General features: G+C 40.1%; 1 protein-coding gene across 3 annotated transcripts; it reads right to left on the bottom strand.

The window, feature by feature from the left end:
• Nucleotides 1-140: 140 nt before the first annotated feature.
• On the bottom strand, nucleotides 141-26,961 carry LOC135479550 (uncharacterized). 3 transcript variants are annotated; one of them, XM_064759432.1, is made up of 4 exons: nucleotides 26,927-26,961; nucleotides 4,154-4,857; nucleotides 1,281-1,451; nucleotides 141-589 (listed from the first exon to the last, which is right to left on the bottom strand). In XM_064759432.1, the coding sequence occupies exons 2-4, from the start codon at nucleotides 4,714-4,716 to the stop codon at nucleotides 430-432; spliced, it is 894 nt and encodes a 297-aa protein (XP_064615502.1). In that variant the 5' UTR covers nucleotides 4,717-4,857; nucleotides 26,927-26,961; the 3' UTR covers nucleotides 141-429. The 3 variants fall into 3 exon arrangements, with proteins under 3 accessions (XP_064615502.1, XP_064615503.1, XP_064615504.1); XM_064759433.1 differs by lacking the exon at nucleotides 26,927-26,961 and adding an exon at nucleotides 21,455-21,619; XM_064759434.1 differs by lacking the exon at nucleotides 26,927-26,961 and adding an exon at nucleotides 6,891-6,976.
• Nucleotides 26,962-27,967: the final 1,006 nt, after the last annotated feature.

Raw genomic sequence — 27,967 nt, 5'->3', positions numbered from 1 at the left:
CATGCTTTTCGACCTGTGGATAAGTTGCAAATGTCAACCTCACGCTTTACGCACATTTCCAATAGTTCGGAGAAACAAGATTTAAGCACTTTCCATAAAAATTGCATCCAAAAAAAAAAAAAAAAAAAAAAAAAAAACCCTCCATTTCTTCAAATTAATTCAATCCGAAACCCCCGTTTTTCTGCAATCATTGGTCAGCATGTCACAGTGAAATGTAAGCCACACGCCACTGGGTTTTTAGAGGATCACTGTTACTCTAAAAGGCCAAGCATCGTCAAAAACCATCTTCTGTCACCGACTCTGTAGCCACAAGTGAAGCAGGCTACAACAACAACATCGTATATACGCATAAAAAATATCCACAATATTTGCCTCAGTCTTGTGAAAGGCTGATGAAACTGTTACAGTTGTTGTGCTTTGGCTCATCCTCTACCACTCTTCAGACTTGAGGAACATCCTGTTTACTTTGCGAGGAGCGTTGTTCACAGCAGGCTCCATTTTCAAGATGGCTCCCATCTCTGAGCCTCGGCTACGCTGGTAGTTAATCAGAGCTTCTGGTCGGGTGCGGGATGGTGAAGTCTTCACTCGTCTGTCAAAATAAATACAACAAAACAGTTTTACTTAAATGCCGAGGTAACCATAAAGAGAAATCTGACAAGACCGTGCAAAACTGGCACATGTACATAACCCAAGTACAAAACACTCCCACTGAATCCAAAATCTGAAATACTACAAAGATACCTGAGTGTGAAAAGAAACCACATCACTGAGGTTAATAATTAACTTCCACACCACAAGTCAATCTGCAAAATATATGTACAGTGTGATTTTTATTTATATTACTTGAGTGGTATTTTAGGCTGTACTCGAGGAAATTTGCATTACAGAGGCAGGAAACTGGGCAGAGCCCAGCGAAAACTCACTGCAATCCACAGGTTGCTGGCCGACCTCTCCATGTGTGACAAGAGAAGAAGCTAGCCTGAGCTGGACTTGAACTCTGTCATTTTATCCCTCAGGATGTGATTTACAAACAAGATATTTGTGTGTGGAGAGAAACAATCTCATCCCAGCAAAACTATGTCTCTTCAAACATTTCTTTGTTCTTACAGCATGATGATGTCATTTTTATCTCTCAGCATATGAATTTGGAACAAAGATGAAATCATTTCATTCTGAATCATAATTTGGCTTTCACACGTCATGTGGTTCTGTCAACTACAGTGTGATAGATCATGTACATTCCCCCACCGAGATCCAATGCCCTGTGGACATGTACTCACGGAGTTTTGGACTGCTCCGTATGGGCCAGGGTCTTGACTTCCCAGCGTGCACCACCAGTCTGATCATCCCCATCCATGTGGATTATTCCATTCAGGGAATCACCAGCCTGCCGGGCTATGATCTCCTCCGCTTCTGGACGCGTGCGGCGGGCAGGGGGGATTTCATCCCAGCTGAAACACAACAGGGACACATGTAAACATGCCCTAATGCAATCTTGAAACTCATGCTAAAATGTTATCACTAACACAATTCACTCTACACATATTCACACAAATTGAGAGTTACACCATACCCCTTCCTGCTGAGCAAGGGGTCTGAACATGCAGATCTGTACATCACTCATACATGAACATGTTCAATCTCTCATAGCACATCATGGTTTCAGAATTGCTTCACCTACATCTACACGCAGAACAGAATTATATGGTAAGTAACCTAAAATTTCGCCCTAAAACTGCATTTTGAGAGACAACAAATATCACTTTTGGCGCTGAATCTTACAATGTTCTCGTTGGATACCATCCTACATGTACCTTCCAATTTACGAACTCTCAGAATCGGGCATCGACAACTTACATGTACCAGCAGTCATGGGCAAAGTTTTAGGTTATTCACCCTATGTGACATTGTAGTGTGAAAGTAGTGAGGGACAAACATGCAAATGTAGGGCATGTGGCATAGGTTTGGCAACATGGCAGAGAAAGAGAAAATAGGAGAAAATCAGAAATGACGGCCTGATACTAAATTCTGGCAAATCTATGGCATGTGCGGACTACATACAAGTATAAATTGTTAATAGGCCATCTAGACTACAGAAGGAATACTGATACTGTATTACTGGAACAAGAACATGAAAGGTTGATGACAACTGATGAGACTTCTACCAGGGTGGAGACTGGCAGCAGTAGCACCAACCTTCCTAAATCTATTTTATACCAGAGCAAAACTGTTTTGCTTGTAAGAGCAATACAAATTTGTAATATCGTGCTTACATGTACGTGTGAACTATGATACACACGAAGTACATGTACATGTATACCTTGATACACACAAAGTACACGCACACGTGAACCATGATACACACATGGTACATGTACATGTATACCTTGATACACAAAGTATATGTACATGTGTACCTTGATACACACAAAGTACATGTGCGTGTGTACCTTGATACACACGAAGTATATGTACATGTGTACCTTGATACACAAAGTACATGCACATGTGTACCTTGATATACACAAAGAACATGTACATGTGTACCTTGATACACACGAAGTATATGTACATGTGTACCTTGACACACACAATGCACATGCACATGTGTACCTTGATACACACAAAGTACATGTACATGTGTACTTTGATACACAAAAATGACATGCACATGTGTACCTTGATACACACAAAGTACATGTGTGTAAGTACACTGTACGTCATGTTTTACCCATATACATGTCGCACATGCACAGTGCTTGATTTGGGAAATAAAACCACATCATATGTGCGTACATATATGAATATGTAGTAAGCAATTTACTGAAGTGAAAGTATTTTAATACAGTACCGATACTTCTAATTTTTGGGACGTCTCGTCTACTCTATTTAGCAAATATATTTGTAACTAGAACACAGTTTCTCTTTTCTCACATGGTTAGTACATCTAACAAACAACATATCTTTACTTTTCCGGACAAAACCCTCAAAACTGAGACATAAATGTGATTTTTCGCTTTCAGCACTACTATTTTGGCTCAAAAAACTCGAAGTATAACAGGAGTAAGTTTCATGAAACTGTATCGTACACGAACTGTATCAAAACTACCGGTACTGTATGATATATGGTCCATGTGTACCGGTACAAAATGATCTGCATATAGCCACGGCTACAATAACCTTATTCTCAAATTACACAGAAATCAATAAACCGTACAACATATAAAAACCACAGGTAATGAAGCATCATGTCCAGGGCAAATGATTGCTGAGACCACTAATCCTCTTTCCTAAAGCATGCCTTAATACCTTCGGCAAATCAACGACGTGGCTCATTAACTCACTTATGAATTATCAGGTGTTAACTAAACTAAACCTGTATGTACTGTGCAGCTCCTACTCAGCTGACTGACTGAGCTACATTATGACACAAGAACAACTCTATACAATTAGACTTCAGCTACATATGGTATTTCACCTGACGTTTAGCATTTTTAATGTGACCTAGTTTGCTTGATTCTAACTGAACCATTCAGCTGATAGAGCCTCTTGTGATGTTTTATCAATTATCACACAAAGTGTCTACATTAAAAGTATTATTTTAAGGGCTTTATGTACACCTCAATGTGCATTTTTTCACACCAAACTTCAGGTGAAAAACACTATCCAGACATTACATTTATTCCATAAATACAGTATGCAGTATCAGGTTGCTCTCTACCATTCGTTTTACATCACTGCCACCACTAGACAAGCTTGACCTTTGGAACCTATGAGATGCACATACATGTATATTTGTTTAGGTTCACCCTCATCACGTGTGTCCTCCCGTGGAATTATTAAATCAGCATTCACCAATAAAATTGTTTTAGGTTTTGGTTAGCGTCATGTTAAAAATACTCTGTATGAAGTATTTTTAGAGACGTAGGTTGAGACAGGTTGTGTGTGTTTTCTGACATCACTTCCTGCCTCATCACTGTGACTTGGCATAGTTTAAGAATTCTGTAAAAAAATTTACTCATGGTTGCAGAGATAAAGTGAAAGGTACATGTAGAGGATGCATGCGCTGTAAGCAGTATGTCTGTCTCTCTGAATGAACCAACACTCACCAATAAACCCTAACATTTTTCAAACTGTTTCTTGTAGTACTTACCACTTATCAGACTCTTGGTGAAGCTTGCTAACTTTGGTCTCTTTCGGGCTGGGTGTTGCTTCCATCCTCATGATAGAGCCCATCCCAGACGTGTCCTCATGCCTCTTGGCGATCTCATCCCCTCCGTGGCCTAGCCTGGGGGCGGGGCGATCAGAGATTTCTAGATTACCGTAATTATTTATCAAATTGTCCACCACACCGTTATTTTTCTCAGCATTCTCCTGGGCCTCTTCACCCTTCAGTTTTGGCGCTGGCCTTTCTGCATCTCCAGCGTGTCCGTAATTATCGATTAGATCTTTCATGGCCCCACCTTTGCTTATTTCTGCGGTTACGGATGCTTCAGATCTGACGCCACGAGGGTGCAGTTGCCGCTGGATGGGCGGGTCAGCGTATCCGCCCATAATGTCCTTCATAGAACCTTTGTTGGTTTCTGCGTTTTTCTTTGCTTCTTCTGTTATTATGCGTTCCTTTGGTTTCGGGTTGTCATAAGTGCCAGTGTAATCAAACCATTTTTCGGAATCGCCACGATTCCGTTCTGCGTAGTCATGTGCCTCTTGATGCATGGTAATGAGCTCTGGAATGTGTGGACAGTAAAATCACAATCGGGAGGTGCACAGGTCAGATTTAATTTTAGAATGTCTTCGTTTCAGTCTGTGGGCATGACTAAACAGCTTTAGAACACGTACAACACTACGTCAGAAAATCTGCAACAGAAGAAACACAGAACATCAACACTTGAACTCACAGTGATAAAATTCTGAAGTAAAACTACCAGAACAGCCACAATGTACACGTACATGTACTATCAAAACTTAACATTTCATTTCTTAAATGTATGTTACATTTGACAGGAAACCAGGAACCCAATTCTCATGAGGACTCGTGCAAACTTCATAAAACTATGCAAATGTACACAGATGGCCACAGTCATAAAAATAATAAGGGCCAAGTGTTCTCAAACTTTTAATTCCCAACTACCATACCTAATTTGGACAAGAGGACATGCATGAAAAATCCACTATCCTTGCTGACATGGGATCCACAAAACATGCATTAAAAACTTCACCTGGAGCAATAACTTTTTTGGGACAGGGTGGATTAGCAAACAGCAAATCTACAAGAACCAATTTAGATTTAACTGGTAGAAAAAGGCTCGACATCTTGATGGTTACAAATCCTTAATGGATGAATGTCACTGCCTCGCTTTGCAAGTACTGCAGCCATATCATGCTTGCGCAACTTTGGGAATCCAAGCGAAAGGAAAATCTGTACAAATCTAATTGTCACTCTTTAGATGCAGATCTGATATAGTATTTTAACCACTGCATTTTTCCATAAAATCGGGAACGCATAAAGCATAGTATAAACACGTTTTCATTCACGACAAACCCTCCAGGTTAAGCCACAAAATAACGTCGTAAATGGTATACAGGGTGTTCAAAAAGGGCAAGTAGCAGACTGCAGACAGCTGTCTACTGCCATCCCCCTAGCCGCCTACTTTGAATAGTCTTACTATTTAACTCAATAGTAACTAAATGAAAACTCTGGGTACAGAGTATCAAGTCACTACCAAGATTAATTTCATGTACACATGGAAGTCTGGTAAAATGTTAACACTGCATAGTTGAATACCGTACACACTTACACAGAGCTGCAAAAAGCTTGTGCATCAGTACACATACAGCTGTAGGTGCACGATGTATCTTATGTCCAGGTACTAGATCAATCTACAGGTTGTTACACCGATCAGTGGTTACGTGGTGTATGCACACACAAACACGCTGGTGTGGCTGTCCATGAACATTGTGGATTTGACAAGCAGTTTATACTGGAATACTGCCTGAACAATAGTCGCATCCGGGTTGGAATAGATATTTTTGATTTGTTTATCAATGTATAAATATCAAATAATGATTTATTACAATGGCTGTGTGTCAACATATCACATATATATATATATATATATATATATTGCACACACATATACACATGTGTATGTTGGATATGTTGGCAATGTAAAGCCGGGGACACACTAGGCGGATTTTTCCCCTTGTAGGGATTAACTTAATCCCCCGCAACACAAGCTGATGATATTGGCAGCATAGTTGAAGACACACTAGGCGGATTTTTCAGTTGGTTGTTGTCATTACGTCATGTTACGTGACCTGGTAAACCATGTGACACAACAACATTTCACAGTTCATTACAATTTCGTTAAGTTTGATTGATCAGCTTGATTGCCAAAAATCACGTGAGTGGACACACTACTCGGGCCGGCGTATTTCCTCGCTAGTATCTGACATGTTTGACACAAGCAAATTTCAGGGCAGGCAATATCGCCTGCGAAATACTCTACGGCAGATTTTAAGAACTTCACAAAAGACGACTGTATCAGCGAAAAAATCTGTCAAGTGTGTCCCAGACTTAACAGATGGCTATTCAATCCAATCTTTCCTATAAAATCCAGCATAAACAGATACTCCTAATGATGTTGATCTAGTGATAAATTGCACGTGTAAGCACTTATCCTAAAGCCCTTACATCTGAAAATGCTTGAATTCAAAATGATCACAAGATAGGGTTACATTTATGCTGAGTTTGTGAATATTACAATAACCCTGCCAAAAGTCAAATGCAATGCAGGTCTGTGATAACATAAATGTAGTACATGTACATGTATACGTGCATTTGGCAAATAACATATTGCTATACAAGTCGCTTAACATTATTTCCATACCTGTACATCTTCTTGTCAACAGACCTATTAAAGTCTAGTTGTACTGCAGATAATGATGTCTACGTACATGTATAAGCATACTGCACATGCGTTAACTTCCATTCCTCAGTGTGGTGACAACCACAATGTCTCTGGTTTGCTATTAACTACAGCTAGGTAAATATAGGTGATAAATGTGTCCGTAACAGTTCCCAGGGATTACCTGCTGAGTTCCTGCTGTGTCCTCAATGTTACCTGCCAGCTAATGAGCTCAGCACACCTGGATGTGACTGAGACAGCTTTCAACTTGTCACTTTATCCTTCTAGTGTCAGGTGATCTGCACAGGTGGTGGTAATCAGTCTGGGACAGGTAAGCTGTCCCTGCATCTCAGTGTCACTAAGCTAAAACTACAAGCTACAACCACTCCACAGGTATCTCTGTTTACACAGCTTATGTAAGACAAATCCTGTCTGCAGACTCGATTATCATTACATCACAACAGACTTGTTATTACACCTGAATAAAAATATCTCCTGATAAAATTTATACCTGTATAGCACATTGTACATCGCAGGTTCTTCAGCTCAGTATTTTATACAGGTCATGCTGACATACCAACAATGCCCTGGTGAAAATATTACCATGTTGAATTGTCCAGGGATGTCACATATGAAATATTACTGCACACACATGTACGACAAACTGACAGCTTCTGTGTTCTCTTAGTATATTCAATATATATATGTGTGTGTGTGTGTGTGTGTATACTGTATACACACACACAGGTATTCAACTGGTATAACATACATGTACATCGTATACACAGCACCCAGACAGAACAGTGTGAAAAATGTCACAGTGTGTAAGTTAGACCCCAGTCTATACTGTTCTGACTTAAATGACTCATGCTGTTACATGGGAAAACCGAAGTAATGACCAAAACCACATCTTGAAGTCAGTAACAGTTTATCAACACATACACAGCATTTTTTACCCTCTTTTTTGGCCAGCTTTTCACTCCCTAGTGATCAAGGGCTCTCCCATATTCATGACAGTTTCAAAATCACTCAGCTGTTTAAAGTTTATAGTCACCTGTCCGGGTTCATATTCTAAAAGCTCTTCACTCTACGCCCGATAAATTTACACATATACCCTTATCATGGCTACGACCCCGTACAACAGACTGTGATATATCACGTTTTACTATTATTCTGCATTTCAGGATCGCAACAATTGTAATGTGCTGTCTGTAGGAAGGAAAGCCACCAAGAGACATTGTTAAAAAATTACATGTATTTGACATGAACATGTGCACTCTGGTCTTAGATGACACTAACCAAGTAGACGTTCATACATGTACATGTACACTACAGCTACATGTAGGTTGGAAATTTCACCTACATGTAAAATGAAACCAATTTTATCTTGTATTTTACAGGCCAGCCGAAAGTAAAAAATATTCAAATATTGAATAAAAATGTAACCACAAATCTATCCTTTATTTTGTCCCATCTTGATGTTATTTTATGATTTCCTGTTTTTCAAGACTCTTCGATCCTGTAAATATGCACTCAACAGGAAAAATTGAGAAAAGTCAACATAAATTTATTTTTATTTTAACACCCTCATCCAACACTGAAAAAACATTTATTCTGCTTGTATCTACTGTACCACAGAACTGTACATGTATCTACTGTACCACTCAACTGTACATGTATCTACTGTACCAATGACCTGTACATGTATCTACTGTACCACTGAACTGTACATGTATCTACTGTACCACTCAACTGTACATGTATCTACTGTACCACAGAACTGTACATGTATCTACTGTACCACTGAACTGTACATGTATCTACTGTACCAATGACCTGTACATGTATCTACTGTACCACTGAACTGTACATGTATCTACTGTACCACTGATCTGTGCATGTATCTACTGTCCCACTGAACTGTGCATGTATCTATTGTACCACTGACCTGTACATGTATCTATAGTACCACTGGCCTGTACATGTATCTGCTGAACCACTGACCTGTACATGTATCTGCTGAACCACTGACCTGTACAGGTATCTATTGTACCACTGACCTGTACATGTATCTACTGTACCACTTAACTGTACATGTATCTATAGTACCACAGGCCTGTACATGTATCTATAGTACCACTGACCTGTACATGTATCTATAGTACCACTGACCTGTACATGTATCTATTGTACCAATGACCTGTACAGGTATCTACTGTACCACTTAACTGTACATGTATCTATAGTACCAATGACCTGTACATGTATCTATAGTACCACTGGCCTGTACATGTATCTACTGTACCACTGACCTGTACATGTATCTGCTGAACCACTGACCTGTACATGTATCTGCTGAACCACTGACCTGTACAGGTATCTATTGTATCACTGATCTGTACATGTATCTACTGTCCCACTGAACTGTGCATGTATCTACTGTACCATTGACCTGTACATGTATCTATTGTACCACTGACCTGTACATGTATCTATTGTACCAATGACCTGTACAGGTATCTACTGTACCACTTAACTGTACATGTATCTGCTGAACCACTAAAGCACAAGGTTTGGACGATCAGACAGTACACATATGCTATTATTTTACCACCACCTGATGTGTAACTCACCCATACATCTGGATATTTCCTTCCAGAATTTGGAACCTAGAATAGCAAATGATTTTTATCAGCTTTAACCAGGAAACCACTGAAACTAGCCCATACTGACACAGTATGTATTGTATTTCACACACCAGAAACATTCACAAAGGAGTGCTACATATATTTAGGTGTACTTAACAAGGTGTGTCTGCAACAACAATTTGTAGTGGTACACACACTCTTGTTCTGCACCTGTGCAAAAAATAAATCTGACCCTGTGATACCCCTTGAAAGGTTCATATAAGTGTCAAAACGTTTGGTCATTCACTCATGTTTGAGAGCTCAAGGTAAAAGCTATGACCTTAAATTCCGGCCAAGCCCCAGTTTCATGAAGCGAACATGTACTTAGTGTTAAGTAGCCCTTAGCCAAGTGCACTTAATAACACTGCAACATATGTTGTTAAGGCAGTTAAAGGCCTACTCGACTATTAATGTGTGCTTCATGAAACTCTCCCCAGGTCATCATATAGATTACTTTGTACCTTGAAAACACCATGAAGTAGTCATAATTTCAGACACAAATAATTGATGGTGATATTTTATCCATGTCGTTTCACAATGATTTACAGAGTCAATGGAATCAAATACATTTCATACCTTCAAATGATATTGGAAAGCATCAAATTTTGTTGAGGTCGTGACTCCGACACTTTGAACCTGGCTTTGCAGTTAAGGACTACCAGCAACGACAGTGACTATTTTGAGAAGTGTAAAATGACAAAAGCTAAGGCTGACAACTCTACAATAGGTGTTCATTTTATCTACCTTCTAACACACGTGATTGAGTTAAGCTCTTCTCCGTCAGCCATATACTACATTTAAACCTCAGATATGCAAGAGCACACATCAGGCTGACCTCCAAACCTGTGGGAAGACCTGGCTCCTGGTCATGCATGGCTAAAATAACCATTGGACTGTGTCAAAAGTCTTATCTCAGGCAGAAAAGGCAAGGTAGACATTAGTTCTGGCTGCTTACCCTTGCTCTGCCCTGTGTCTCGGCCTAATCTTTGTAGTCAAAAGCTGTTTTAAACTAGAAAATGTGCACATTGACAGGTACAGGGTGTTCATAACGAATTATACAAGTGAATCAGATCTCTGAAGTGGGCAGCTGATTTTGATGTGCTTATAAGCTAATATTGCAATACTGGATTAAAGGGGCACTACTGGATTAAAGGGGCCCTCCCTGGCTTAATTTGCTAAACCATTTGGTTTCATCTCACAAAACTGTAGCTGGCCCATACCAATGGCATGAATGAGGTTGCAGCAGAGGTTTGCCAAGGCATTTAAAATGCTGATCTAACTTTACTGGTGATGTCCCAATTTTTCTTGAAACAATTTTACTACAAAAAAGTTTTAATTCTGATGAAGTCTAATAAGTTGTTTAAGCATCATAGTTTTACTGTTTTAGTGGGTGCTTACTTATGCCATATGGTTCTATCATGTTCCATATGATATCCTGTATCACTACCCATACTGTACATTTAATGCCTACACAACAGCACCCTTCAATTTCATTCAATTGGCTATGGCAAAAAAAGAAAAAAAGAAATGTTAACCAAGAAGCGTACATGTACATGTAAGGCGTCCTCAATTACGACAAGTTTTGCAGACTGCTGTCGTTAATTACTAGGACCCTCCCAGGTTCAAATCCAGCTCAAAAGCATGGAAAAATTGGCTGCTGTGCTCCAGGTTTTACCTATATGTATCTGTGAGCAAATTTGTGAGGATCTGTATTATTTTATCTCAGCACTGTCTCAGATTATCAGAATGTTAGATTTTGACAATCCCACAGGAGAATTATAATACCCTCTACAAAGACACATAATATATAAGCTTTCATCAAGTTAGATGGCTAGTTTAGAGGAAAAAAAAAGAAAAAAAAAACATTGTAACATGCCTAATATTAGTGCATGTACATCAATATCCTTTTCTGCATTTTTGCATGTGAAAAGGTTATGAAAGACAAAGGCTGAAATCTGTTCTACCTGTCGCTTTAATATGACAGGTGATTTTTTTGTTCAATCTGTTCAGAAACTTCCCCATCTGTACATAAAAAGTCCTAGAGGGCTAGACACCAGATTCCTTGCTACCAAATACACAAGTGCTGTTGAAAATGTTTTCAGACTAGTTCTGACGATGACATACATGTATGCTACATTTTCCTTCCAATATTTCACAAATTTGAACAAACTGTCCATCAAAAATCATCCATCTCAAGCAACAGGTAACTTTTCACCAGTCACTCTCCTGGAAAGGTGGACAAGGTATATGTTTGACACATCACAAGAGAATACATGTACAATGTATAAGTACCTACTCCTTTGATAAACTTACCAGTCAACTAAGTGCATACAGTATCCAGTCTCAAATGACTGAATCACACCTATGCATCTCAACTTAGCGGTATTTGAACCAGGCAGTATGTGCGTAAAAAATGTCTCCAGCATATCACTGAGTGAGTGTGTCAGATGCAAATTTTAACTGACCCTTTGTACCCTTCATGAAACCGATCGGGTGTAAAGATAGACACAAATCAGTTGGCAATCAATCAACTGCCTGCTAAGAATGGCAAACCTCACCAGGCTGTCATGTCACCAAACCTGTTCTGTATATAGGAATACTCTCACACGCACCTCAGCCTAATCTGAATAACTGTGTCACTATGGCTACATCAACAGTCCAATCATAACTACGAGGTGTCTCGAAACAGTTTCCTCTCTTGCAGTTTCCCTTTTGTTGAGAACAGTTTAGTCGGGGTACTCAGTGAGCTTTGTATCCAGTTACACCTTGACAGGCATTGTGTACACATTATACAATTATGTATCTAAAGTCTGCAACACAAGTCAGAAAGGAATCCTGATATGACAAGGTGATTACAAGCTACTTTCACGCCTGCTACTATTGTTAAAATTAGCTACCTTCCTTGATCAAAGTTCCTATTTTAAATTTCTCTGTCAGCTTACTGGAAGCTGGTTACTTTTCCAAGGTAACCTTGGAGTCGAAACTATTATTCCAGTCTGGCAACAATACAAGTAAAGTTGTGATTGGGTAGATGAATGAATGACTATGGCCTAATGCCACATTGTCAATATCTCTGCCATATCATGGCAACCATACATGTATATTTATTTATTTGATTGGTGTTTTACGCCGTACTCAAGAATATTTCACTTATACGACGGTGGCCAGCATTATGGTGGGAGGAAACCCGGCAGAGCCCGGGGGAAACCCACGACCATCCGCAGGTTGCTGACAGACCTTCCAACGTACGGCCGGAGAGGAAGCCAGCATAAGCTGGACTTGAACTCACAGCGACCACATTGGTGAGAGACTCCGGGTCATTACGCTGCGCTAGCGCGCTAACGAACTGAGCCACGGAGGACCCCCCATACATGTATAATGTTGTCTTCTATACATGCATGATGGATCATGGCATTATTTCCTCTCCTCCCCATTACGGTTTACTCACCCCATAAAGTCAAAAAGTGACATTACCATCAATTTTAAAAAAAAAACCAAAAAAAACCCACAAACTTATTTTTTATACATGCAGATGTCAAGGCTGACCGGCTTCATACATGTCCATGTACAGAGAGCCTGAATGTCGTGCGGTTTTCACACAGACCTCATCGTGAAAATGCTCACGCTGTTCAAGGGAGATGAACCGATAGGTTTACAGAACTTTGTGTACATATCTGATTAGATATCACTGATTTCCTACTGGTGCATGTATATGTACCTTAAAAAAAAAGTCAGCATAAAAATTGCATGTATATGTACCTTAAAAAAAAAGTCAGCATAAAAATTGTTTAAAAAGACATTTTAAAGTGACAATTATGAGAGAGCTCAAATTTTCATTTATCAGACTGGTGTTTTGGGTCGAACATTCCCCTTATCACGCGGGCATTCACGTTTATGGCTAGAGGAAACCCAGTAGACGGCAATCATAAAAATTAAAGTGTTTCTTTTACCTGTACTTTTAAGTTTCAAAGGACTTCAAACACATGCATATCCATGGTGATATTGATTGTGTACTGATCAGTTTAATACATCAGCACGCAACTCAAACCGTTACAATGTAGCATCTGATGAACGGCTATATGTAAGTATATACATGTACATCTCACCACTATCATACCTTCCCCAAGAAACTGACCTGTGATTCGCATGCCTTCTCTCAACCCTGAATGTTGTATGGTCAGTTTGTGGTTCAAATCCAGTCCATGACCAAAGAGAAATTTTCAACAGAACTGAATGTGACGATCAAAGGAAACGATAAGCACACATCTGCATGTACATGTACAGTCCAACACACACACACACACATGCCCTACACATACATACAGTCCAACACACACACATGCCCTACACAAACATGTACAGTCCAACACACACACACACATGCCCTACACATACATGAACAGTCCAACACACACACATGCCCTACACAAACATGTACAGTCCAACACACACACACATGCCCTACACATACATGTACAGTCCAACACACACACATGCCCTACACATACATACAGTCCAACACACACACATGCCCAACACATACATGTACAGTCCAACACACACACATGCCCTACACATACATACAGTCCAACACACACACATGCCCAACACATACATGTACAGTCCAACACACACACATGCCCTACACATACATGTACAGTCCAACACACACACACATGCCCTACACATACATGAACAGTCCAACACACACACATGCCCTACACAAACATGTACAGTCCAACACACACACATGCCCTACACATACATGTACAGTCCAACACACACACACATGCCCTACACAGACTTGAACAGTCCAACACACACACATGCCCTACACATACATGTACAGCCCCCCCACACACATGCCCTACACATACATACAGTCCAACACACACACATGCCCAACACATACATGTACAGTCCAACACACACACATGCCCTACACATACATGTACAGTCCAACACACACACACATGCCCTACACATACATACAGTCCAACACACACACATGCCCAACACATACATGTACAGTCCAACACACACACATGCCCTACACATACATGTACAGTCCAACACACACACACACATGCCCTACACATACATGAACAGTCCAACACACACACATGCCCTACACAAACATGTACAGTCCAACACACACACACATGCCCTACACAGACTTGAACAGTCCAACACACACACATGCCCTACACAAACATGTACAGTCCAACACACACACACATGCCCTACACAGACTTGAACAGTCCAACACACACACATGCCCTACACATACATGTACAGCCCCCCACACACAGAAGAAGTACTGAGCTTCAGCCCTACACATACATGTACAGTCCCACACACACAGATGAAGTACTGAGATTCAGCCCTATACATACATGTACAGTCCCACACACACAGATGAAGTACTGAGATTCAGCCCTATACATACATGTACAGTCCCACACACACAGATGAAGCACTGAGCTTCAGCCCTATACATACATGTACAGTCCCCCACACACAGATGAAGTACTGAGATTCAGCCCTACACATACATGTACAATCCCACACACACAGATGAAGTACTGAGATTCAGCCCTATACATACATGTACAGTCCCCCCCCCCCCCACACAGATGAAGTACTGAGATTCAGCCCTACACATACATGTACAGTCCCACACACAGATGAAGTACTGAGATTCAGCCCTACACATACATGTACAGCCCCCCCCCCACACAGATGAAGTACTGAGATTCAGCCCTATACATACATGTACAGCCCCCCACACACAGATGAAGTACTGAGATTCAGCCCTATACATACATGTACAGCCCCCCACACACAGATGAAGTACTGAGCTTCAGCCCTACACATACATGTACAGTCCCACACACACAGATGAAGTACTGAGATTCAGCCCTATACATACATGTACAGCCCCCCACACACAGATGAAGTACTGAGATTCAGCCCTATACATACATGTACAGTCCCACACACACAGATGAAGCACTGAGCTTCAGCCCTACACATACATGTACAGTCCAACACACACAGATGAAGTACTGAGCTTCAGCCCTACACATACATGTACAGTCCAACACACACAGATGAAGTACTGAGATTCAGCCCTACACATACATGTACAGCCCCCCACACACAGATGAAGTACTGAGCTTCAGCCCTACACATACATGTACAGTCCAACACACACACACAGATAAAGGACTGAGCTTCAGCCCTACACATGCATGTAGTTCCACACACACAGATGAAGCACTGAGCTTCAGCCCTACACATACATGTACAGTCCCAGACACACAGATGAAGCACTGAGATTCAGCCCTACACATACATGTACATGTACAAGTACAGTCCCCCCTCCCTCCCACCCCACCCACACACAGATGAAGTACTGAGCTTCAGCCCTACACATACATGTACAGTCCAACACACACACACAGAGATAAAGTACTGAGCTTCAGCCCTACACATGCATGTACAGTTCCACACACACAGATGAAGTACAGAGCTTCAGCCCTATACATACATGTACAGTCCCACACACACAGAAGAAGTACTGAGATTCAGCCCTACACATACATGTACAGTCCCACACACACAGATGAAGCACTGAGCTTCAGCCCTACACATACATGTACAGTCCCACACACACAGATGAAGTACTGAGATTCAGCCCTATACATACATGTACAGTCCCACACACACAGATGAAGTACTGAGATTCAGCCCTATACATACATGTACAGTCCCACACACACACAGATGAAGTACTGAGATTCAGCCCTATACATACATGTACAGTCCCACACACACAGATGAAGTACTGAGATTCAGCCCTACACACACAGAGATGAAGTACTGAGCTTCAGCCCTACACATACATGTACAGTCCAACACACACACACAGATAAAGTACTGAGCTTCAGCCCTACACATGCATGTACAGTTCCACACACACAGATGAAGCACTGAGCCTCAGCCCTACACATACATGTACAGTCCCACACACAGAGATGAAGTACTGAGATTCAGCCCTACACATACATGTACAAGTACAGTCCCCCCCCCACCCCCACCCCACCCACACACAGATGAAGTACTGAGATTCAGCCCTACACATACATGTACAGTCCCACACACACAGATGAAGTACAGAGCTTCAGCCCTATACATACATGTACAGCCCCACACACACAGATGAAGTACTGAGATTCAGCCCTACACATACATGTACAGTCCCACACACACAGATGAAGTACTGAGATTCAGCCCTATACATACATGTACAGCCCCACACACACAGATGAAGTACTGAGATTCAGCCCTATACATACATGTACAGTCCCACACACACAGATGAAGTACTGAGCTTCAGCCCTATACATACATGTACAGTCCAACACACACACACAGATAAAGTACTGAGATTCAGCCCTATACATACATGTACAGCCCCACACACACAGATGAAGTACTGAGATTCAGCCCTATACATACATGTACAGCCCCCCACACACAGATGAAGTACTGAGATTCAGCCCTATACATACATGTACAGCCCCACACACACAGATGAAGTACTGAGATTCAGCCCTATACATACATGTACAGCCCCCCACACACAGATGAAGTACTGAGATTCAGCCCTATACATACATGTACAGTCCCACACACACAGATGAAGTACTGAGATTCAGCCCTACACATACATGAACAGTCCAACACACACACATGCCCTACACAAACATGTACAGTCCAACACACACACACACACACACACACACACACACATGCCCTACACATACATGAACAGTCCAACACACACAGAAGAAGTACTGAGATTCAGCCCTACACATACATGTACAGTCCCACACACACAGATGAAGCACTGAGCTTCAGCCCTACACATACATGTACAGTCCCACACACACAGATGAAGTACTGAGATTCAGCCCTATACATACATGTACAGTCCCACACACACAGATGAAGTACTGAGATTCAGCCCTACACACACAGAGATGAAGTACTGAGCTTCAGCCCTACACATACATGTACAGTCCAACACACACACACAGATAAAGTACTGAGCTTCAGCCCTACACATGCATGTACAGTTCCACACACACAGATGAAGCACTGAGCCTCAGCCCTACACATACATGTACAGTCCCACACACAGAGATGAAGTACTGAGATTCAGCCCTACACATACATGTACAAGTACAGTCCCCCCCCCACCCCCACCCCACCCACACACAGATGAAGTACTGAGATTCAGCCCTACACATACATGTACAGTCCCACACACACAGATGAAGTACTCAGCTTCAGCCCTATACATACATGTACAGTCCAACACACACACACAGATAAAGTACTGAGATTCAGCCCTATACATACATGTACAGCCCCACACACACAGATGAAGTACTGAGATTCAGCCCTATACATACATGTACAGCCCCCCACACACAGATGAAGTACTGAGATTCAGCCCTATACATACATGTACAGTCCCACACACACAGATGAAGTACTGAGATTCAGCCCTATACATACATGTACAGTCCCACACACACAGATGAAGTACTGAGATTCAGCCCTATACATACATGTACAGCCCCCCCACACAGATGAAGTACTGAGATTCAGCCCTATACATACATGTACAGTCCCACACACACAGATGAAGTACTGTTATTCAGCCCTATACATACATGTACAGTCCCACACACACAGATGAAGTACTGAGATTCAGCCCTATACATACATGTACAGTCCAACACACACACAGATGAAGTACTGAGATTCAGCCCTATACATACATGTACAGTCCCACACACACACATGAAGTAGAGATTCAGCCCTATACATACATGTACAGTCCCATACACACACAGATGAAGTACTGAGATTCAGCCCTATACATACATGTAGTCCCACACACACACATGAAGTACTGAGATTCAGCCCTATACATACATGTACAGTCCCACACACACAGATGAAGTACTGAGATTCAGCCCTATACATACATGTACAGCCCCCCACACACAGATGAAGTACTGAGATTCAGCCCTATACATACATGTACAGTCCCACACACACACAGATGAAGTACTGAGCTTCAGCCCTACACATACATGTACAGTCCCACACACACAGATGAAGTACTGAGATTCAGCCCTATACATACATGTACAGTCCCACACACACAGATGAAGGACTGAGATTCAGCCCTATACATACATGTACAGCCCCCCCCCCCACACAGATGAAGTACTGAGATTCAGCCCTATACATACATGTACAGCCCCCCACACACAGATGAAGTACTGAGATTCAGCCCTATACATACATGTATAGTCCCACACACACAGATGAAGTACTGAGATTCAGCCCTACACATACATGTACAGCCCCCCACACACGGATGAAGTACTGAGCTTCAGCCCTACACATACATGTACAGCCCCCCACACATATATGAAGTACTGAGATTCAGCCCTACACATACATGTACAGTTCCACACACACAGATGACGTACAGAGCTTCAGCCCTACACATACATGTACAGCCCCCCCCCCCCCCCCCCCCCACACACACACACAGATGAAGTACTGAGCTTCAGCCCTACACATACATGTACAGTCCCACACACACAGATGAAGTACTGAGATTCAGCCCTATACATACATGTACAGTCCCACACACACAGATGAAGTACTGAGATTCAGCCCTATACACACATGTATATTCCCACACACACAGATGAAGTACTGAGATTCAGCCCTACACATACATGTACAGTCCCACACACACACAGATGAAGTACTGAGATTCAGCCCTATACATACATGTACAGTCCCACACACACACAGATGAAGTACTGAGATTCAGCCCTACACATACATGTACAGTCCCACACACAGATGAAGTACTGAGATTCAGCCCTATACATACATGTACAGTCCCACACACACAGATGAAGCACTGAGCTTCAGCCCTATACATACATGTACAGTCCCAGACACACAGATGAAGTACTGAGATTCAGCCCTATACATACATGTACAGTCCCCCCCACCCCCCACCCACACACAGATGAAGTACTGAGATTCAGCCCTACAAAAATATGTTCAGTCCAACAAACACGCGGTAAAAGTAGTTCTTATGGTCAGAGAAAGCTGTCTTGAGGTTTGTTTTGAAGGTTCAGGTTGATACCCTTCTGGAAAAATGAAAGCTTAAACACCAAAAGCACCCGTATTTTTACAGTTAACATTAAACTTTTATGAGCGAAATTTACTGTCAGTTACTGTACTTAATCTCTGCTCACAACTTCTTTGGTTTCCCATTATTCTTTAATCTCTTACCTATTTCCTAAATTTAGACGTTTCAGACTCACTGTATGTTTGAATGTGTCCAGTTGGAGGAGTTCCAGAAGACAGACAAGTGAATGTTTCTTGCATAATGATCAACACTGCAAGGAAGTCTACATACCAGGCTACGCAGACATTTACATAATCTTTTGATAGATGCTGATGAGCACGGCAGCAGATCCTAACAGATCACAGACTGTATACATGTAACTGATGTCATGACGATCAACAGAGCGCTGGCCGGGGCTCATTACTAGCTTTACAATAACAGGAGTACCACATGCTACATACGCTGTTGCATTTCAATGGGGGTACATGTAAATGCAAACCATTGCCACACATGTCTACATGTGTATACAGCTGTGAATAAAGCACCTTCTATCAATTTCAAGTCAGTTAGATGGATAATAATTTTTTTTTTTCTCGATTAGAAAAATGAGATATGGAGTGTGAATCATCACTTACACGTACATTGCACATATAAGGCATGCAGAATAATAAAATTAGAGGAAATGTGGCAGGCAAGTATCCAGGGCTATTTTCATGCCAATATTTTAACAGGTATGGTGACCCAAATTCTGATCCCCACTTAATCACACAAAGGACTATAGCAATGCCGGCAATACCAGAACAGCAACGACACTGGGATAGTTGTCAAATGGTCACACGCAACGGGTAACACACCCTAATTCATTCAATTTTTGAGACAACGCATTGGTTTGCTCTTTTTAACCAATATACATGCAACTGTAGAAGGAATATTTAGTTTCTTGTTTTTTACATGGTTAGTCCATGTAATAAACAACACACATTTATATCTCAACCTTTCTAAAAAAAAATGGGAAAGAGATGAAATTCCTTGCTTTCAGCACCACTAATATGTCCTAATATTGGAAGAATTTAGGCATGGCCTTTTCAATTTACCTCCGTGTCTTATTCTATAACCTGTGAATACTTACACAGTAAGAAGCTGCATGTCCATTAGCACCATGGATTAAGCAAAATTAGGTAAAAAACAACAACAAAAGGTTTACTCACAACCTGTTTTCTTACATAAGTTATTTTGTCACGATTATTGAGATATAAGACACTTGGGTGTGATAAAGACCAAGCAGAAGCTGATCATATGTATAACATTTCCACAAAACAATGACCAAAAAGGGGTTCCCAAAAAGACCTGGGGTGGTGAACCCACATCCTACAGAAAGGCACTATTTTGTGAAAACACAAATACATTGTAGCAAGACGTTGCGAAGATTGTAGTTCCTGTTTGTAAAGGCCAGTGCATCACTTACACTGTTCAATCTAACATTTATCCAGCAAGTAACTCTGGTTAAACTCCTCATTTCAACTGTAAACCACAAACCACAGGTAAATACTCTTATGGTATTCTTTTCAAAATAACACCATGTGTTTGTACAGGCCACAGAAACAAAGAAGTGTACTTACAACTGATAAGTTACTGAGGTAAATGTACAGCACAATGTAGCACAACCCAATACTGTTAACTCTTTGGTCTGCCAGGCTGCAGTGAGTGTGAACACTGAAGACTGCGTTTTTTTTGCTAGCCTCTTGCCTGAAGTTGCGCAGGAAGCAAAACTGACTGTCATATTCATCACCGGTGGGTTTTCTGATACAATCAATTTCCTACAAGTACATGTTAATGTACCGTTTGTATGTAAATAAATCACACCACCAGTCATCCATACAGTCACACCTTTTTGTTTCTTCCACTTTTAAAATGTTTTTTATCTTTGTGCCTTATCATACTGTAGCATATGGCCGAAAGCCATCCGAAATCTAGTGAAAACTTCAACTACTGAATTCAGAAAATGAATGACGTAAGCAATATAAAGGATCAGACACAAGACTATCTAGCACATGATTACTGTACATGTTACACAAACAGGGATACAAGTGCATTTAACAGCTGTGCTGCCGACTACAGAGCGGACAGCTGTCTAACCCCAGATGACAGGTCATGTGTGTAAATGTGCATGGGTATCACAGGGGACAAGGTTGCATATCTACCCTCTTATGTACAATGGGTTGGTCGGTATACTTTGAACTTGTGTCCTATCTTAACATCTGCACAAAAGTTATTGGACAAATCCACTACGCTGTTTAGGAGTATATATATTAAACAGATCATACATGTACTATACAGACACAATTAGCCAAACAACACGAATGCTGTCCTACTGTGAGCAGAAACACGATCAATTTTGCTGGAGTAACATAATCAAACCAGTATTAGATCAAAATGGTTCTTTGAAGTTTTGATACTTATACAGTACATGTGTGCATCTCCTTCCTTGGACATGTGTTTGGCGTAAGAGTACACATTGCACACATTGCTTATGGACAAGATCCGTTTTCCAGTTTACATTTGCTGCCAACAATTTAGTCATAGAGAGGTATGCAAGCTGTCAGTGTACATGCACACGTATAAAGCTGCATATGAACCATATAGGATGCATATTACTGTAGGTCTACCCATCCTGTGTGTACATGTACATAGCTGAGAGACCAACAGTCCCATCATCAACTGTAACCTATCTATAAACAGCCCATCCCAATGCTCACATCAGATACATCACTGACTATAATCCAGTTTATAACACCGTGATGTTAACTTACACTGTACATTTGCCACTGTATAAACTCCACGAGGACACCAATACATAGGTGAATTTTCAGTCAAAGCTCTCACTGTAAATATTGTAATTCGCCTGAAGTTTGGTCGGCAGAAATGAACTTACAGAAGCACATAAAGGGCTTAAACTTTGATACTTTTGATGCAAAGTTTTTCTGCTCAATTTAACCCTGGTGACATAGGGTAGTCCAAAATGAAGGTAACATGCACACAGCCTGTACGAATTGTAACCAGGGACTCAACAATAAACTGAATTAGCCACAGAACTTTTACACATAGAAAAACACGCTTATTACATGTAAGAACAGAGATACAAATGAAAAATTACCCCCACATACATGCGCTAAGGATACATGTAGACACTGTGAGTGTACTTATAGATATAAGTGACACAACACAATCTGTACTTCGGGAGGGGGGGGGGGGGGGCAATGATAGGGGAAAGATGCAACAAATCACCTGCCAAGAACATTACCTGTTGTCAGTACAGACTGAATAAATCAGTACACGGCAGCTGTATCAATTACCTCGTTACAGGTAAATGTCCATATATAGGTGTGTGTTACTGTACTAGGTCAGGTCACGTCAGTTTAGAATTAGCAGTGACCTCGTCAGAGGTACCGTACATGCAAGACAAGACCGTAAGAAACTCTAGGCCTTGGGCTGTTGATCACACAAATAAAACAAGTCAAAGGTGAATGTACAAATCACTGTACATGTACAGGTAAAAAGGAAGGTCATGATTAAAAAAAAAACATTAAACTGGGTTTTTGTGTGTTGTATGGTACGACATCAAAATTCTCACATTCTTTACATGTACATACTGTAGTTGTACCTGTAACATATTTTTCTTGACCATGCTTAATATGTAATAAAGACTTGGTTACCTATCGTTAACATGGCTAGAATTTAATTAGTCAACCCCTCAAAAATAACTTGAACACACAACACATGTCCACTGCAGTTTGACCCTTACTATGCATAAATAGGTACTATTTGAAGGCAGTCATTAGATTTTGTTATATGACAGAATGTGCATTAACAGCATATATCATAAGGAAATAACTCTACATTCTGAAATCACTAATTGTATAAAGTAAGTAACCAAATTGCTTCACACAAATGATTTATATGTCATGTTATGTAGACCTGTGTCAATGTTAGGTACAAGCATCTGTGAAAAGATACCTATAAAATCAAATGAATGTTTTCAAAACATTTTATAAGTACTTTCAACAAAATATCAAATGAAAACCACGAAGACTAAAGATTTTCTGGACCTCAGTGTTTGTTTCAATTTATTAAGTATTGGACACTAGACAAAACACAAAATTCAGCATCTAAACCTGAGTGTAATCAACAAGCTCCCAGCTTTGTGTTTCACATCTCTATATTGGTAGACTAGGGCAAGGCGTCAGACAAGGTGAACTGCTCTCCCCTTTCTTATTAGAGGTTCAGGTCAATTCCCAAGGTTACAATGATCCCGCACAGGGTGGGCTTACAGCAGAATCCAGGTAAATACAGGTTAACCCAAGGGAACATTCTTCCCTCGGACCAGGTGGGATGGTCGGCGACCAGAAGCTTCTCGTGTGCATGCTAGTTCACAATAAGTGGTTCTCTGTAGGCCAAATTTACTGGGTAACCATTACTTTGCACACAGATATGCAGGCCACTCAGACAATAATAAAGAAAGGAATTAAGCAAGCCAATTCACTGATCAACACTAAATCAACAGGCTGTATTTGATCAGCTATCACTAAATTCCTCATTGAAAGTAACAAAGCACGAAAATCCACTAAAGCTTAATGCTAACAGTCCTAGAAATAAGACAGCATGAAGCAGTCTAGATCTTTCTAAATCTTGGCGACATATATACATGTATATATACAAGCAGTCTAGCTTTAATTGTAGCAGTCTAGTTCTATTGTACCATCATCACAACCTTTTCCTCATAACCAGCAATCTCACACACTGACAAGTTGTATTCATTCTTGATACCTGTAGCTGCTTGTTTCATGTGGGGATTTGGGGTCCACAAAATATAGAAGTGCATGTAGATGTGAATTATACCTCGCTGTTAGTTGCGGGCCGTGTGCAAATATACACATGAAATAAAGATGATCAGCCGGTACGTTTACCCTCCTAAGTACACATGATTTCATACTGTTTATGTCTACAAATAAAAGAATTTGAGTTTGTTTACTTGTTAGATTTGCTTTTGTGATTCATATAAAGGTGAACTATCGGAATTTCCTTCAGTGATAAAAGTGTTATTTTGCACAGTTTATAGATATTGCTTCTGTTTCTAGATTTTTGAAAGTTTACACCCAGACGTAATGACGTGGAAAAAGAAACATTTGTATCGTGACGTTTCAACTCGGGCTCAGCGATATGACGTCATATTACATGTACAGTGTAATTTTACATCCCTATGTCACTCAACAATGAGACACGATGTCATCCATATGTAGCTTTGATGTATCTAGGTCAACTGCAATGGAATTAGCTTGCCGCTGATTGATCTAAAATGTATGAACTCTGTGGAGGGAGGGAAAGAGAACGGCAGCAAAAAGCTGCATGAAATATACCGATTTTGCCTCATTTTCTTCATTTTTCGGGGTAGGATAGACTTTAACACCCTCCTCTTGGTGTTTGTTGTTTAACCCGACACTGCTGAATCTTGTTTTGTACCTCGTCAAACCAAATTTGACTCGGCATGAAACAAGGTTCAGCAGTATCGGGTAACACAACAGATACCGCTTAAACTCTTAACGTGTATGGATCTAATTTTCATAACAAAAAGTGAAAGCAACATAGACAAAACAAGTTTCATAGACTTAAGTCTGGCAAAAAATTGGGAGTTACTGCAGGAAATTTTAATTTTAATACATAGAGATAACATAGACTTCCAGTTAAACATTAAAAAGTGACTTTTAAGTTTAAATCTATACAATAATGCAACAAGTTAACACTAAATCGGCTTGAATATAAGACTGCTTAATGACCCTTTGGCCAAGATGTTTCGCATTACTAGCAATGTAACGAAATAATGAAAGACATTCATCATTCAATAGCTTAATTTCAAAAAGCTGATGGAGAACCACACAAACACAACACTTAGATACCCTACATGTACGTACATAGCCTCATCCAATCAAAATTATCAATTCACTACACGCATTTTCAATAAAAGACTGGATCATAAGGGACAAATAACGACTCCCAGGTTTTATTTAAAGTAATATTTCAAAACGTGACCCCAAAATTGATATCACACAAAATCACAACTCAACAATGAGCAGTTTATGACGGATTGTGAGTGAGAGGTAACTACTCACAAGTAGAGGATTATAGGATTAACACACATGTTTGCAGCTAACAGGATTATGGCTGTCACTGTATAATAAGATTAGGCTAATGCAGGCTTCAAGTCTTTGTGGATGGTACTTACATATATGCACTGACATGGATTGTGGATTGTGTGGGAATTTTACAGTTGAGGTTGCTGCACATGTGTCAGTGACAGCAATTCACTGAAAAAACAGTTTGTCACAATGACCATCTGAGAAAGGGATCACTAACTAACAAAAGGATCAACCCAGTCATTACAACTGCGACTACCTTTAATACAGAAATGCCTACTGTACACTAAGGACATGTTTAATCTTGTTGCCATTTTCTGCACATAACCACAACAAACCAATGAACTTATCCTGAATATAGTTCTTTTCATGATCCACCCTAGAGGAACTCCCATATACAGACAAATACAGGAGCGGCAGTATTGTTTTTGTAGATAGTGTTGTTCTTTTTTTTTTCTTTTTTTTTTTATTGACGTCATCTCTTAGCCCCAGCCCGGCGTCGTTGTTGTAGCATGGGAGAATTTCAAGATGGACATCAGCGGAATGTTGATTAAACATCACCAAACTGCCGCAATACTCATAGAGCACAAGCTGTTTAACATATCCCAAACACCAACCTTACTAAATATGTTGTTCTTATCCATAATCAATGTAGCCCAGGTGAGGCAAAATACATTTGGATGGAGGAAACGCCTCAGGATTTGCCGCCAAAATGTCGGCTGTGCAAAGAAATTTCAGATAACATGATTCGCGAAACACCGACAGACAGTTGACAATTTAGACCAAATGAACATCAAGCAAAATCATAATTACACTGTATGACTGACAGATATAAATCTTGTAATGAGCGGACAAAAGACGACGTGTTTACAGAAATTTAAAACAGTGACTTGATGTGCTTACCTCACTCGTGGACAAAATCTCTCCGATTAGTTCTGCAACGCTGACTCGCAAGGGCATTCACTCCGTCGAAAAGATGATGTATGTAAAGGTTATCTCCCTTGAAAGTATAGCCTTTCAGTAGTACTCGGGAATCTTAAGAAGAGATTTAAATTAACAAAAAACCTTTCTCTGTTTCTGCCAAAATTTCGAAGAAAATCCGAGCGCCTTTTGATTTCGATTTAGTAGATGAAAAATTGACACAGCCAAATGTGTGAAATCCATGAATCCATGATTTTTTTTTTTGACCATGCTCCAGTCTGGTTACTTTTCCTGTGCAGTTACTGGAATAAAGGTGTTTTGAGATAGATTAAGGTCAAGTGTGTCAAATTTCTAGAGCCGTTCATTTTCTGACAAAATGCAAATGCCAGTAGTGATTTTGTAAGGGTAACACAGACCTATGTAGAGAGAAAAAAAGTTTTCTCCGCATAAATAGTTTTACTTTTTATTTTTACAGAGGTAAAATAAAACAGTTTGTGAATTGTGGTGAACAATTGACTTAGGTTGCATATGCTAGTAACTTTACTGTTTTCTGTAAAAGAAATCTTTGCATGAATGCATATTGCCTACCAGTGGTGGTTTTGTACTACCTTATATGCCTAGACTGCATAGAATAAGGGACAAAATTCTTAAATCAACTTTTTAAAATTTCTTTTTTAAAATGTAACATTCAAATTGTAAACATTGTAATTAAAATTTTATAAGTAGGCATTACAGTTTTCAAATCTGAAAATTACAAATTTCACATTTAAAATTGCAATATTCAATTCCAAATTTACAGTTTATAAATTTTAGATTTAAAATTACTTATCAAAATTGATGATTGAAATTATTAATGTAAATATTTATTCATATGGAATGGATTAAAATATAAATTTATAATTTCCATAATTTGGTTTAAAAATTTATTTAAAACATATCCATGTATACTGTATACATACAATTAATATTAACATTAATATTAATATCAACACACATTCCTTTTATATCTTAAACTGTTACATA

Source organism: Liolophura sinensis, chromosome 12 (assembly GCF_032854445.1).
Source record: "Liolophura sinensis isolate JHLJ2023 chromosome 12, CUHK_Ljap_v2, whole genome shotgun sequence".
In the NCBI taxonomy this organism is placed as follows: domain Eukaryota; kingdom Metazoa; phylum Mollusca; class Polyplacophora; order Chitonida; family Chitonidae; genus Liolophura; species Liolophura sinensis.
The sequence above is the reverse complement of the archived record's forward strand: the minus strand, read 5'-3'. Positions and strand labels throughout refer to the sequence as shown.

Coding starts and splice junctions, on each gene's coding strand:
- LOC135479550 (XM_064759432.1), bottom strand. CDS start 4,716: ATGCATCAAGAGGCACATGACTACGCAGAACGGAATCGTGGCGATTCC. Junction 1,452..4,153: donor CACCAAGAGTCTGATAAGTG/GTAAGTACTACA, acceptor GTTGTGTTTCAG/CTGGGATGAAATCCCCCCTG. Junction 590..1,280: donor ACGGAGCAGTCCAAAACTCC/GTGAGTACATGT, acceptor TTATTTTGACAG/ACGAGTGAAGACTTCACCAT.